This window comes from Stigmatopora argus, chromosome 6 (genome assembly GCF_051989625.1).
Source record: "Stigmatopora argus isolate UIUO_Sarg chromosome 6, RoL_Sarg_1.0, whole genome shotgun sequence".
NCBI lineage: Eukaryota > Metazoa > Chordata > Actinopteri > Syngnathiformes > Syngnathidae > Stigmatopora > Stigmatopora argus.
The window spans coordinates 11745001-11759362 of NC_135392.1; the positions used below are offsets into that span (position 1 = coordinate 11745001).

A 14362-nucleotide genomic window follows, 5' to 3' on the forward strand; every position below is an offset into this window, starting at 1 on the left:
TGTGTGTATATGTATATATATATATGTATATATATATATATATATATATATATATATATATATATGTACATATATATATATGTATATATATATATATATGTATATATGTATATATATGTATATATATACACACATATATATATATATATATGTATATATATATATATATATATATATATATATATATATAGTAAATGTAATTAATAATAACAATACTATATATACTAATAATACACTTTAGGGGTTAGGATGCCCTTATTATTAAAAAAAAGTTCCTGGAATTGGCTAAGATAGCAAGAAATTTTACTTCCATTTGGGGTCACTTTAGATTTACTTTTCAATCAAGTGAGTGTCGCTCATTCATTTTGGCTAACTTCTTGATAAACACTGCCAAATAACTGCAAAAATATGTCCAATTCATTTTGACTGGCAGGGTATTTGAACTCCTCACTTTATATTTAAGGGTATCACAGTTCCCCTAAGCGTGAAGAGAAACCGTAATGCATGCGTGTTGTGACGCGCAAAAGTTATCTATCCATCCATGACTTTGTTTCTGAACCCGCACTGTTCCCTTCTTGTTTTTTCATCCACATCCTTGTTTTTCTCCTCTCATCTTGACGTCCTGTTCCCAAAGTTGTCCTCCTCCTTTATTGTGGTGATCGTTAGCACATCTGTCTGGAGCGGATTCCGTGCGGGGTGTCGCCCATGCTGGGGTCATTGAGGTCTCATCAAAAGCGGGTGCTCCCAAATGTGTTTTGGAATTTGTGTTAACTGGTGTGTGTGTGTGTTTTTTTCTTTTTCAACATGTGTGTGCGTGCATTCGCATGTGTCGGGAGGCGTAAGGAGGCCACGGAGACTGCTCATGTGAGCTTCCGAGGTGAAATATTTCTTGGAAAGGGGCCAACGTGTAGAGTTCAGAGGGGTCCTTGTGCACCCTGCTATGAACTCGTGCAACCTCAGTACGTGCATGTGTTTACCAGGTAGCCCTCATGTTGTGGGGACGTCAAGATGTTGACATTCTGGCTTTGTGGGGAGCAAGTAAATAAGGGGAACACTCCGCCTGAGTGACATAAACGGCGTAGAAACCCGCGCGCGAGTGCGTGACGGGAGGGGGTGTGCGCTGTCGGTAAATGAGCGAATGAGCTCAAAAACATGCACTGGTCGACCTTCCCTGTGCCAACAAGATGGAAAGTGGTGACCCTTATCAACTCGTTCACCTCGAAACCCCCACCCACCTATAATTCATCCACGGTGGCCTTTGTGTGTATGTTGCATCATATTTCTAGTGCGTGTACAGCTCTAGTAGTGTGAAAGTCTTGGAGCTTTAGTAGCGCATGTTCCATTTTAAAGGGACAGACAAATTAATCTCACAGTATTTAAGGATGAAAATGGAGAATTTCTTTGACAAAAAAATGGCACGGCAACAGTTTGTGATATCAGTTATAGTCATATGTAGTAAATGCTGATAGATTTGAGCCAAGAGCATGTGATGATTGGTATTAATGCCATTGGCTTGGATAACTTTATTCATCCCGTATTCGGGAAATTTCGTTGTCACAGTGGCAAGAGGGTAAGGATGCAGAAATAGGAAAGGCATTTTAGACATAAATAGATAGGTAATAAGTAAGTTAATAAATAAAGAAATACATGAACAAATACATATATATATATATATATATATATATATATATACACACACACATATACACGCATACATACACATACATACCTATTTATAAATGTATATATACATACATACATAGTCTGGTAGACCTGCATTTGATTGACAAGGCACTGAAATAGTACAGGGATTCATGAAATATGTTGAATAAACAAGATTATTTAAAGTGGGATGCACATATTAAAGGTGCTTTCTATCCCTCCCGGCCCATTTGCTAAGATATAAATGTATTTATTTATTATTGCTCTTTTTGACATTTCTTTGTATGATTTTATAATTAGTTAATGCTGACACTCATACAAATATTTGACATGTTTATTTATGAGTATCAAACATCCAAGGTGTTCCACAGGGCTCAACCCTAGAGCCCGTGCCGGACTTAAAACCTCATGTTTACCTTACCATTTTCTTTTCAATGGGAATAAAATGTCATTCCCTGGAAGTCAAAATTGATTAGGTGTCTAATAGTGGAGATTATAATGAAAAAGTTCATTTTTTGTTTCATCTATTACCAGTAATGACAAGAGGTTTTCTTGTGTGTTTGGAAACAATTTGGTGTTGGAGAACACTAAGTTTGAGGCAAATGTGAAAATTTGATGGTTTGGAAGTATTCCTGAGTAAAAGTTAACTATTATGTCATCCAGGAATGCAATCAATAAGTTAAGATGGCACACGTTATTTTGCTCATTTTGACAAAGACTACATATTTATTTCTTGTTTCATTTGTATCATTCAGCAGTATTCAAAAGAGAAAAACAATTCGACTGTCGTGTGTCTGAATAATCATTTTCTATTTTAATCATCTTTACGACATCAAAGCGAACCGTACCGTGACCTTGAAAAAGAAAAAGAAAAACGTGATTTTTGAAACTAGAAACAAACCTGCGATACTTGTTTTTCTTGATGTGGGGTAGAACAAAAAGGACCGCCATCCACATGGAACATTTGTCCCTCATTAAAATCACTCACTAATATGGAGTGGATTAAATGCTACCACTGGTAATAAATTAGCACAAAATAATTGGCTGCATCTGGACACTTCAGCATCCATTTCCACATGCCTTTACAACTAGCAGATTTGCTTTTTAATGCACACCTTGGACCCGTTTCCTGCATGCGCTCCATTATTCTACTTTCCACTCACTATTTGTTATCATTACTTCTAACGTCGGGGGCTCTGCCAAACTTTTCCTTTTCATCGTAAATCATGGCCATTTTCTCTCTGACTCACCGAGGCGGCACGGTCACCGTATGCGCTCGTTTCCCAGAAATGAACGTAAATCAACGTCGTCTGCTAAGTGACAGATACATGACTTCTTGTGAGAGTGTGCCGGATTCAGAAGACATTCACTTATAGTAATGAAACAGGTTAGAAAAACAAATATTACATAATGGAATGATTCAAAAAAGGAAATAGTGGCTACTACTTTAAATTAAGTATTTTCGGACCAAAAATAGTTACGTGCCCTAAAGGTTTTTAAAGTTCCATTATCACATCAAGGTGGTCTTTAGTTAATTCGATAACCCGGACTTTTACTGAGCCACAGTAGTAGTGTTTTTTTGTTAAGTGCAAAACTCAATTTTAATCCAATTTTTTTGTTCACCGGAAATCCAGAATTGGTATCAGAAAGGATGTGGCAGAAGGTAGACTTTTTAATCTGTTTAGTTTCATTGCTATCGTGGCCAGGGTTTTGGTTGTCTTTTTTCCCCAAAGAAATTTAATCGTGCCACCTGATGGTGTAGTGCAGGAGTGTCAAACTCGGGTTGGTTCGCGGGCTGCATTAACGTCAACTCGATTTCATTTGGGCAGGACCATTTTAGATATAATGTTTAGATCATTTTTTTCAAAATTGGATTAAAAGAATTCGATCAAAAGCCCTAAATATATTCAGTTTTTTATAGATCTAAAACAATATTTATTTGAGCTTTTTTTCTTCGTAAGGGAAAACGTCTTTTAATTATTTCAAAGGAAAAATTAAATTATGTTCAATAATAAAGTAGAAAATAAATTTGTTTTTTTGATTTTACAACATGCCTTTTGAACTAAAAACACAAGAAATTGGATTAAAAATGCAGTTATTGATTTAAAGAAGGAAACATTAGGAAATATAATTTACATCTATAATCTTCATTTGAATTTGATCTTAAAACAAAAAGTTGGCACTTATGATTTACTTTTGCGGACCGCACAAAATGATGCGGCGGGCCAGATTTGGCCCCCGGGCCGCCACTTTGACACCAGTGGTGTAGTGGTTCACTCGTCTGACTTCGGTGTGGGCAAGCGTGGGATCGATTCCCGCTCGGTGGAGGTGGGATTGCGAGTGCAAATGGCTGGCTGGTGACCCCTCTAGAATCTAGTCCGCCTTTCACCCTAAATCATCTGGGATTTTTAATAAGATGTCAAATTGATTCTAAAGTGGGAACTGTGGAATGGAATGAAACTTTTTGGTAAGGGAAGTAATAGTCAAAAAGTCAGGATTTTGTAAAGAGGTGAACATTTTGAAGTGGGATTGCTTTTTAGTTTACCGAGTAGCTTTGGATTTCTTTTTTACGCAAAGAAATGGGGAAACGCAGGACGGAGTACGTCAGGTGCTCTTACTTGACTTTGAAATAATATGATTGTTTTTTTGCGTGAGTGGGTTGTTTCCATGTTTTCGCATCGGCGACCGTCCGATTGCCACAAGGGCAACGAGGCCAAACAACAACTGACCACCCCACGCGTGTTATGACTCGTCTTTGAGGCCGCCCATCTGATCATTAACCCATTGTGTAATCCTACGTGTGTTGCTCTCCTCTCCAAAGGCTGTTTTTGCCACTGTCTTTCATTGAACCCCATCGATTCCTCCCCGAAGCGCCTCCTCAAGGCCTGTCTGCCAAAGGACTCTGCTCTGCACTTTGTGGCCGTAAACTTGTTGTGCTCTCTTCAAACCCCCCCTGGAAAAACCCACGCACACACACATGCGGCCTCTGATCGGGAATCAGCGTCACTGTAAAAAGCTCCTTGTTGAAACAGCAAGGCGCAGTCACTCCTAATAATGCATCACTGCCACTTTATTGGGTGGTAAATATTATTTCACCGTAATGGTACGCGGCCCCGAGTGCCCCCCCAGGGAGAGCTGTTAAAAGAAAAGCCTTTTAATGGCCTCTGAGCTTTAACGGCTATCATTTGTGTCCGTTCACACAAGCGGGAGTTCTTTGAGAAGAAAAAAGCACGCCTGGGGAAAGCGTTTGATGTCATTCCTGAAAACTAATCAAGCCTCAGAGGAAGTGTCAGTGACAAATGTTCGTGGTTCATAAACAGTACACCAATTGAGGGGGTGCGATCATTCCTGCCCGAGAGCTCTTTGCCGCATTGAACTTCCAGTGACCAGATTCTGAGAACGTGAGAGCGATAACGCCACGTTTTCCACACCTGGTCCCCATTCATACCTGTGACCTGGTACTGTTAACCAGTCAGGTGACGCCGTGGAGGAAAAATGGCTAATTGGTGCAACGGCGACATTTTTACGTCGGGGTGGACTTGCTTTGGTTTCTGGTAGCTTGCATTCTCTCATCTCATCTCATTTTCTGAACCGCTTTATCCTCATTAGGGTCGCGGGGAGTGCTGGAGCCGATCCCAGCTGACTCCGGGCCAGAGGCGGGGGACACGCAGAATCGGTGGCCAGCCAATCGCAGGGCACAAGTAGATGGGCAACCATTCACTCTCACACTCACACCTTGGGGCAATTTAGAGTGTCCAATCAGCCTACCATGCATGTTTTTGGAATGTGGGAGGAAACCAGAGTACCCGGAGGAAACCCACGCAGGCCCAGGGAGAACATGCAAATTCCACACAGTTGGACGTGGCCTTGTGGGAGGAAACCAGAGTACCCAGAGGAAACCCACGCAGGTTCGGGGGTGAACATGCAAACTCCACACAGGTGGACGTAACCTGGATTTGAACCCAGGACCCCAGAGCTGTGAGGCCAACGCGCTAACCACTCGCTCCACCGGCCCTCCCTAGCTTGAATTCAATGTAAAAAAATAAAACTTCCAAAAAGTCATGGTATCTTAAGATTTGAAGTATGACTCCAATTTCGTAAGTTTTGTTCAGTACAATGGACATTTCTGAGTAAGCACACTTGAAAATACGAGTCGTGTGAACTAGAAATGTTCATTTGTCTAACCTCATCTATGATACCTTCAAAACAGTGAGCTGGCAACATCATGGTCAGCCAGTCTAATGTTTAAGATGGTTTCACCGGCATATACTATGGAAATATGGCATTTGAGCAGGGGTGTGTAGACTTTTTATATCCCCTGTATGCATTTAGGTAGCGTTCCTAATTGTGTTGCCGTCATCCCGTTCCAGTGACTGACACAGATTCAGCGGTGGCAACTCTTGTTTGGCGTGAACCCAAAGCACCACTTTGAGCCGCGCACAAAAACACAGCCAAGTGTGCCAAGTGTTATAACACAGGCCATGCAGGAGTAACTTTACTTGACTTTGCTTTCCCAATAGTGCTCTTTGTTTTGGAGTCATGCCAAGTGTCATGTGTGTAGGGATGAACTCAAAACAAGTGTCATGTGTTGCTTTTGTACGCACACGTTTGCCAAGAGTTTTTTTTCATTCCTGTTTTTTTTCCTCTAAGATGAAAGGGAAAGTTTTGACGTTCACGTGAAAGAAGTTATATTACACATACCATATACCCCGCAGGGTAACGCAGGTAAAGTTGAAATAATGAGAGCCTGTCAAATGATTTCTTTTTAGTTAGATGCTTCAAACTAATGTGCTTGAGAAATACTAGTGCTGAAAGATAAATGGTATTTATGTGCTATGGTAGTAGTATTCTATCTCGAGTTTAACGTTAGGGAGCGCCCTAAGAATGGGGCTTCTGGCGTCTCCCAGTGGACTTTTTGTTAAATTACACCACCATCATGCACTGGAGTTAGACAAGTGAACTACAACACCATCAGGTGGTCACTTGAAATATGAGCCAAGGACATGATGGAGTGGGACTTACGTCAGACAGATGTGAGGTGTGTGTAAACAGCGTTCTCTAGTGTACTGCAGATGTAAAGACAATGGAAGTAGCGTCATTCAAGAGCGATGTCAAATTCTAACAATGCAAAATCATCTAATATATCAAAGAAAATTTAATTAGACATTTGCAAACATTCAATTAAAACTCAATGCAATATTTTTTAGTAAAATCTTAGTTGGAAATTGTAAATAATGCAGTGTCTCGCCACCTTTGGCTGATGTGGTTGCCAAGCAACGCCAATCTGGCAACATGGACTTTTCGTCAGAAAAATGGTTAAAAATGGGCATACTGCCACCATTTAACGTGATCACATCACATAATATTTCGCATGCCCCCGATCATTTTTAAAATTATTATTATCATCATCGGCGTCTCGGCATTAACCATCATCTATTGGTGCCTGTTTGTTTTTAATTTATCGCCATTAGGACCCGGATGCCTCGCCAGTCAGAGAGCAGACACCGGTTGATGACTCGGTCCACTGTCCATCTTCTCAGCTGACCAGGACCGAAGCGTCACGCGGCCCGCTGTCACTCACGCACCGATCGGTCCCCTCAGATCCAAGCCGAGCGCGGGGCGCTTTGTTTGGAAGTGGGAAAAGCCCCCCTCGCTGCCCTCCGGACCCCCGCGTGGCGTGGCGTCGCGTCGCCTCGCGCCGCGTCCTCAGCCATGAGCCAGAGGTTCACCGTCTCCAAGAGCGACGGCGATGGACTCCCCGTTGACATCCAGGGGGAAGTGAACCAGCTTTTCGAGGGCGATGAGCCTCCCACCGCAGCCGAGTCCGAGGGCGATGCAGTCGGGATCGGAGCGGCACAATCGCCGACTGAAGCGGCGTCCACGGTGGTGATGCTGAAAGGTAGGAGACCCGCACAGCTACCGGCTACATGCTAAGTCAGACAGATGTGTGACTTGAATGTGGAATGGGCCACATAAAGGTCACCGTCTGGACGATCAAATTGTATATTTTACATCTGCGATGATATTTTCCCCGGATGCTTTTTTATTATGCTGCTGATGGTTATTGCTTTCTATTCTACGATGAGTGAACACGTGCTGGTTGAAATGTTTGTGACCCCTATTGTTGTAGTCTGTGATATTATTGTGGAAAAAAATAGGATCTTGACAATACTGACTTAACTTTCGATTCCAACACTAAAATGTTTCTACGTGATGCTTAAATAAGCCATTATTTAGTTTGATCGCCACATTGATTTCAAACAAACAAACAATTCATGGAAAGGTCCCTTGATTACAGCATTCAACCCACCTGAGGCAGAGGTTGCTGCTACTGCCAACTAATCAAATCTATTTTAAACACTGATTAAATGTTTAGAGACCAAACCGATAACGTAATCACAAACAATGCACATGCTTATCCATTTTCTGCATTATTTAAGTGTCCTGTTTTAATATTAAACACATGGAATTGAAACAAAATGCTTTTTGCAAACCAAAATTAACCAGATACTCTGGGGGAAAAAAAGGCAGTTCAAAAATTGCTAATTTGCTTCAATTTTTATAAGAGTACCTTTGTAAAGAGACTTAAAGTAAGAATATGTAATCTGCTCTTCAGATCAACTGATTTTTTAAATCTCATTTAACCGTGCAATGTATTCTACCAACACCAAAGAAAGGTGATATAAAGATATAAGACCAAAGTTCCGCCTAAGATGAAAGAATCAAAGCATATCCTATTTCTGACCCCTAGGACCTCTGATCTTTTCTCCTTTCGTTATATCACCTACCGAACCTACAAATTTGAGTTAACCAGACTAGTCCGTTATCAAGTTGTAGCAAAATTCCTTGTCTGACCTCTGTGATGTTTGACCTCATTTAATCACCCCTTCCAAATCATGCAAGTTAGTTATTAATCCCTGTTTGTATCCTTTAATTATCTTGAACACAAAGTTGAGGACAAAAAAAACGACAGAAAATTAGACAATAAATCAAACTCAAACATACGGAACCAAATACTTAAACGCCAAACTTACTTGCGGAGTCTGTTAAACCTTTTTTTATGAACTAAAATGTGATATCATTCATATCGATTGCAAACCGCGGTCTCCGGCTCTCTGCAATTGAATCTATTCATTTCTGGGGGCCACTTACATTTAATGATGTTTCACATTAACATAGTTTCAGTTTTGTCGTTTTATTTGTTTGTGTTGAGGCCTCGGGCTTTCATGACAACACGTTGGAATCATTTTTTGCCTTTGTAAAACTTGATTTTATAGCGCACATTTAAGTCATGTTAGACGTACCATCTCGGTTGTCTTATTTTGAGGGACGATATTTATTTTTTATTTTTTTCCTCGTCACCGCCTGCATGTCTTTTTCAATGTTGTTGCCGTGGTGACGGCACCTTTCCGATCAGGGCATTCTAGCACAGGCTCTTGCAAAAGCATGCAAGCAGAGTTTGACATATGACGTTTACTGGATATTTTAATGAAATATTTGACTTTTACAACATTCATAGACAGTATAACCACATTTTTGGATGTTTAGCGATAGTAATCCGGAGAGATTAAATATTGTGTGGGAGGGGTTAAGATTTTTCTTCCTACAGATTTAGCTTGTCAAACAGTAAAAAAAATGGATTATGATGCATGTTAAAATCAGATTGTCAGAATGTAGAGTGTATTGTGATGTGTGTTAAAAGGGATTTTCTTTTTATGCATCTGGTCGAAACTGGCGATTGGACAGGCTGGTGATTGGTCGATCTGATCAAAAGTGACAATCGTAAATATCTAAATGAGATTACTGAATGTTTGGAATGATTATTGATTATCCTGTCTTTGTCTTGAGTTAAGAGTATTTTTTTCTTCTCTCTGGTCTAACAAACAAACAGTTAAATCAGATTATTGTAAAAGTCTATAACAAAAAGGTTTAGCAATGTTTTCGTTCAAGATGATGTTTCAGAAACATCAGGCTTTTGCTAGCTTTGATCGGTAGGGAGATAAAATGTCCAAATTCGTCCTGATTGTCGGCATGTGTGCACCCTGCTTAAGTTGTGGTCATTGCTTTGGATGTTTTGAGTGTGCTAATGACATTCTGACGTTTTAGCACAGGATTGTTCTTCTGCGCTAATTTTGTTTCCATTGATCGGTACGAAGTTGCGAGTGAGCAAGTCTCGTCTGGCCTGCAATTGCATACCCTCCATCTACAACCTTGACAACCTCCCTCCCTCTCTTCCTCTCTAATGCCTTTGACCTTGAAGTGGTGTCAGTTGTATCTTGGGGACGGTGCCACCGGCGCATCCAAATAGGGACGATGTGCCCTGCTCTTGATAGAAATAGGGGCACTTTGCGTTATATTTAACACCTGAAAAGTGTAAAACCATTAGCGTGTAAGTGTTTAATGATGTTTATTTTGGGAGGAGCAAGATTTATTTTAAATCTTGAATTCATTGCCTGCCAATGCCCAAATGTTGAAACAAATGAAAGCTGTCAATACAACAAGACTCCAAGCAATACAGTTGTACCTCGTCATACGACCGCTCGTCATACAAAATGCTCGTCTTACGGGGGAAATTTCGAGCGAATAATTTGCCCGTGATGCGGTCAAAATTTCGTGATGCGACCAAGCCAGGTGGCCATAGCATTTTTTTTGCATATCTTTCGTCTATAACAATATTTACGAGCACCGGATGAGCTATTCAGACCAGGAAACGCACAACGCACATGCGCGGGGAAAATGGCTAGAATTGATTATTTGTAATTGATGATTTGAGATATGAGTGATTTGAGTCATGCATGGTCAGGGACCTTTGTAATATTGCCTGAATTTAAAATTTAAACACCTATAATAATAATGTAAAAAATGAGTGGTTAGCGCATCGGCCTCACAGTGGGGGTCCTGGGTTCAAATCCAGGTTATTCCCCCTGTGTGGGTTTTGCATGTTTTCCCCAGGCCTTTGTGGGTTTTCTCCGGGTACTCTGGTTTCCTCCCAGATTCCAAAGACATGCATGGTAGGCTGATTGGACGCGTCTGAGTGCAATGTTGAAAACGTACGACAGGAGGCGCCAGTGTTCCTCACTTGCATTTAATGCTGCTGCGGGCAACTGCTGTCAAAAATCATGGAGTGAAAAAACCTCATGTGAGAGAGTGAGAGATCAAAAGACCCGTAAATTACACAACAGTCTGCATTTTGTGTGTGTGTGTGATGGAAGGTGCGTGCTAAGCATATGGCTGAGCGAACGGAGCGTGCGCGTGTGTGTAAAAGAGACAGCGAGAGGAATAATGGGAAAAGGGTAGCAGTAGAAGAGGGGGAGTAAATCCAGAAATCCTCGCGTCTGTGTTATGTAACATCGCTTGCTAGGGGTTTATGGGGGAGGTGTGCTGTACGCCTGTTGTATGTAGTTCACGCGTGCTTGTGATACATGGAGAAAATGGAAGGATGACGATGGTCGCGTGGAGGTGGGCAACCAGGGCGAGACCTAAGTCCTCCATCTTGTGCACCCCTGACCGTTCTTCCATGGATCAGTGCCTCCACTTATTCGGGGACACCCAAGCTTGTTTTGAAGCTGCAATTGCAATTTCTAGATGACGACTGTCAATGCAATGCATCAGGGAAAGGCCACTTTTTTTCCAGCTATTCTGGTTGTGATGTCACAACCAGAATTGACGATCACGTCTAGCGTTCTTGTACTGTGCTAGCTAGTAGATGTTGAGAAAATCACTATATGGTCGCATAGCAGTAAGAGAATAGAAATCCTACTTTGTCATGTGACAATATTGTATGTACTGTATTCTTTACATTTACATAAAAATCCATTATTTTTATTATAGTTCGGACACTACTGTCAATGCAGGTGTCGTCTGTTAAAGAGCAAATCTGTTTTTTCCATGTCCGTTAAAACGAAAATCTTCTTTCGTGCACATTAAATCAAAATTTTTGTTCTCGTTCCTTAAACATATTTTGTTACCAACGGCAACAGGTCGAGACACATCTTAATTGCGCTTTCATCCATGTAGGAGAAGAGCGCCAATACCCCATTAAGGTCGCCGAAATATAGATTCTTAATGTACGTGGAGCAAATATTTGGTGAAGTTGGATCATTTCTGGCATCACAGCTGATGATCTCTGCATTAAAGTGCATTGTGATGTCTAGTACAAGTTCATTACTTCGGCCTTTTGACCAGCGGCCGTTTAGGGAGCCTCTCGGCAGATGTTCTGAGCCTCTATTGAGCCATGACGGGCTATTTATCTCCCCCTTTTGTGTGCTGCTCAGCTGTCCCCCCTTTCCCACTCAGGTCCGTGTGACCTTTCACTTTATCTCTGGCCGACCCAAAGTGGAGGTGCCGCAGTTGGCAATCAGACCTCAAAGGAGGCCCTCCAAACAGCCTCTTTTCCATCCCGCAGTCATTTATTCGTCGGAAGGGTAAACTGCCCACGTGACAGCTGCGACCGGCGGCGTCCGACATTGAGTTTTGCCATTCCTGAACTAGCAGCTTTTTAAAATCAGGTTTCTTCTCGATGAGTGGCGGTGGGCTGTGTTTGTTGACAAATTCCATGCCACTCACAAAGAATGATCTTTAATCCATTTTGACGGGGAGTCAAACCAGCGAACTGTATGTTTGATCTCAAATGTAGACGGATACTTGGAACTGATTGTGCTGGCAAAATCAAGCTAACAATCAACAACTATTACAATTGCATTCAGAATATTTGAACCAGTCATGTTGTTGTTTTGCTATTTTTTTAATCTTATCTTCACGTTGAATTATTGCTGAACCAGCACCAAAATATTTAAGCAATAAGGTGTAGTTTAACTTCACATTATTAGTATATTTAAAATAAATAATGGTGTTTGATGTTGGCATTGACAAATAATATTTAAGGTACCTAGATGGTTCAAAGTGATTTTGTGATGGTTAATTTATATATTGCAATATTATAATAGAAGAAAAATCTAAAAAAAATCAAAAGATACACCTGTTCATCACGACCGTTTTTTAGGAAAATATAGCACTATTAAAAAAACTTAGCGCGACAGGCCTATTCACGTCTTTTCCGCGATCACGATCATGTAATTGCTCATCCTTAAGTGTCTACTGACTTGCAAGGGAGATACCGACACGCTGATTTTGCGCCGCCCAAATGTCAGTACGCCGATTGATGACGAGCACACATGCACGCATGCCTTCCGACGCCCCCTATTTTTTCCTCGGCTTTCTTTCCCCCGATCCAAATCTCCCTTTCCCAGCCGTCTTTTCCCCGGTCTCCCGTCTGTAGCGTTCTCCGCGTCTCGCTTACCCACCCCCTCACTCCTTTCAACCTCGCTCCCCTTGGTTTTGGTGCATTGCAGTGGCTCCATGGCCACGTCGGAAGACACAACAGCCTCGCCGAACGAGGTCCCCGCTTCCCCCTCGGTGTAACTTTCTCTCCCTAGTGAACATGCGGGCAAAGACTCCGTCCCACGCTTATTGTAGACCCCAATTTATCCCGGCTCGCCGTGCCTCTCGCTCTCTCGAGGCTTATCGGGAGACAAAGTTGTGAGAATGAGCCCGACCGTCACTGCGACCAACTCGCCCCCTTTTCAAATCAAATCTGCGCCAGATTCGGAGTAAAAGACGCAGGGATGCCGTCCCTCTGCGCCGTCTCTTGGTTTTTCACCTCCCTCTCTTTTTGAATCATCAAGTAAACCCAATCGTCCAAGATCTCTTCATAGACGCTATCGATCCCGCGTGTCTGATTGATTAAACGGATTTGATCAAGGGCCTCAGCTGGACTGCACGTGGCTTTCAGGATCACACGATGTTCCTATCGGGCCTCTTGTCCTAATTTGTCTCGGATCAAAAAGCGGCAGGGCGTAATAAGACAAAGGAGGTCACAAACACCTGCTGATGCTGCAGCAGGGTGCCACACTTCTCCATTGCAAAGGTCCGGTTCGCATATATTAACAGAATCGGGGTCTGAGCCTTTCTACAAATAGCCAATATGACAGCAGTTTAAAATCTTGCCTATACCCAAGGTGTTATTTTTCAGAGAATTGGAATCAGGTTAAAAAAAGGTTGGGTTTTTCAAATGCTTTGTTTATACTTTTAAGTTTGAACTCATTAGCTGACATGGCAGTGAAACTTAAAAGCATTTAAGTTCCATAATAGTCCACCTTCCATCTCTTATGCAATTAAATCTGTCAGATATTACGTGGCCTAATGAGAAGCGTGTTGCCGCCGAGTTCTCGTTTAAGTCGCCTCGGTCCCGTCTGCCCTTTTAATCTTTATACATTCGCGACTTTGTCAGGGATGATGAAGTCGCGGATTTATCGCCGTCGCTCTCTAAGTGCCTTTTGTGTTTGAGCCAAAGTTTAATATCTACAGAAGAAGTCGCTTAAAGTACAGTGAATCAAATATGCATGGCGCCTTAACTCATTCACTGCCCTCATTAAATCAATTTTTAACCAAGAGATTTGGCACTTTATGATCGTTGATGGATCACTGATTATTTTTGCAATTAGTTGACTCAATCTAACCGTGTAACTGTATTGTTGTTTTCCAAAGAAATAGCAAAATGGCCCATTTTGTTCATCACGGAATACACAACTCTTATCCTTTTTTATATTCATATTATTTTTTGAAAGTATGATCCAATAAGATTTAAAAAAATAGTATATATTTATTTCATTTAAAAACATTCTTTTAAAATAAAATAAAT

General features: G+C 41.4%; 1 protein-coding gene across 5 annotated transcripts in view; it reads left to right on the forward strand.

Annotated features, from left to right (window-relative positions):
- The window catches only part of slc12a5a (solute carrier family 12 member 5a), a 110345-nt gene that overhangs the window by 8245 nt on the left and 87738 nt on the right, over positions 1 to 14362 (forward strand). For 4 of the 5 annotated variants that reach the window (XM_077602064.1, XM_077602067.1, XM_077602066.1 and 1 more), the window contains exon 2: positions 7134 to 7561. In XM_077602064.1, the coding sequence (XP_077458190.1) occupies positions 7375 to 7561 (187 nt within the window). In that variant the 5' untranslated portion in view covers positions 7134 to 7374. Of the gene's footprint in view, positions 1 to 7099; positions 7562 to 14362 lie in introns of those variants that run through there. The other variant, XM_077602065.1, reaches the window with a different exon arrangement.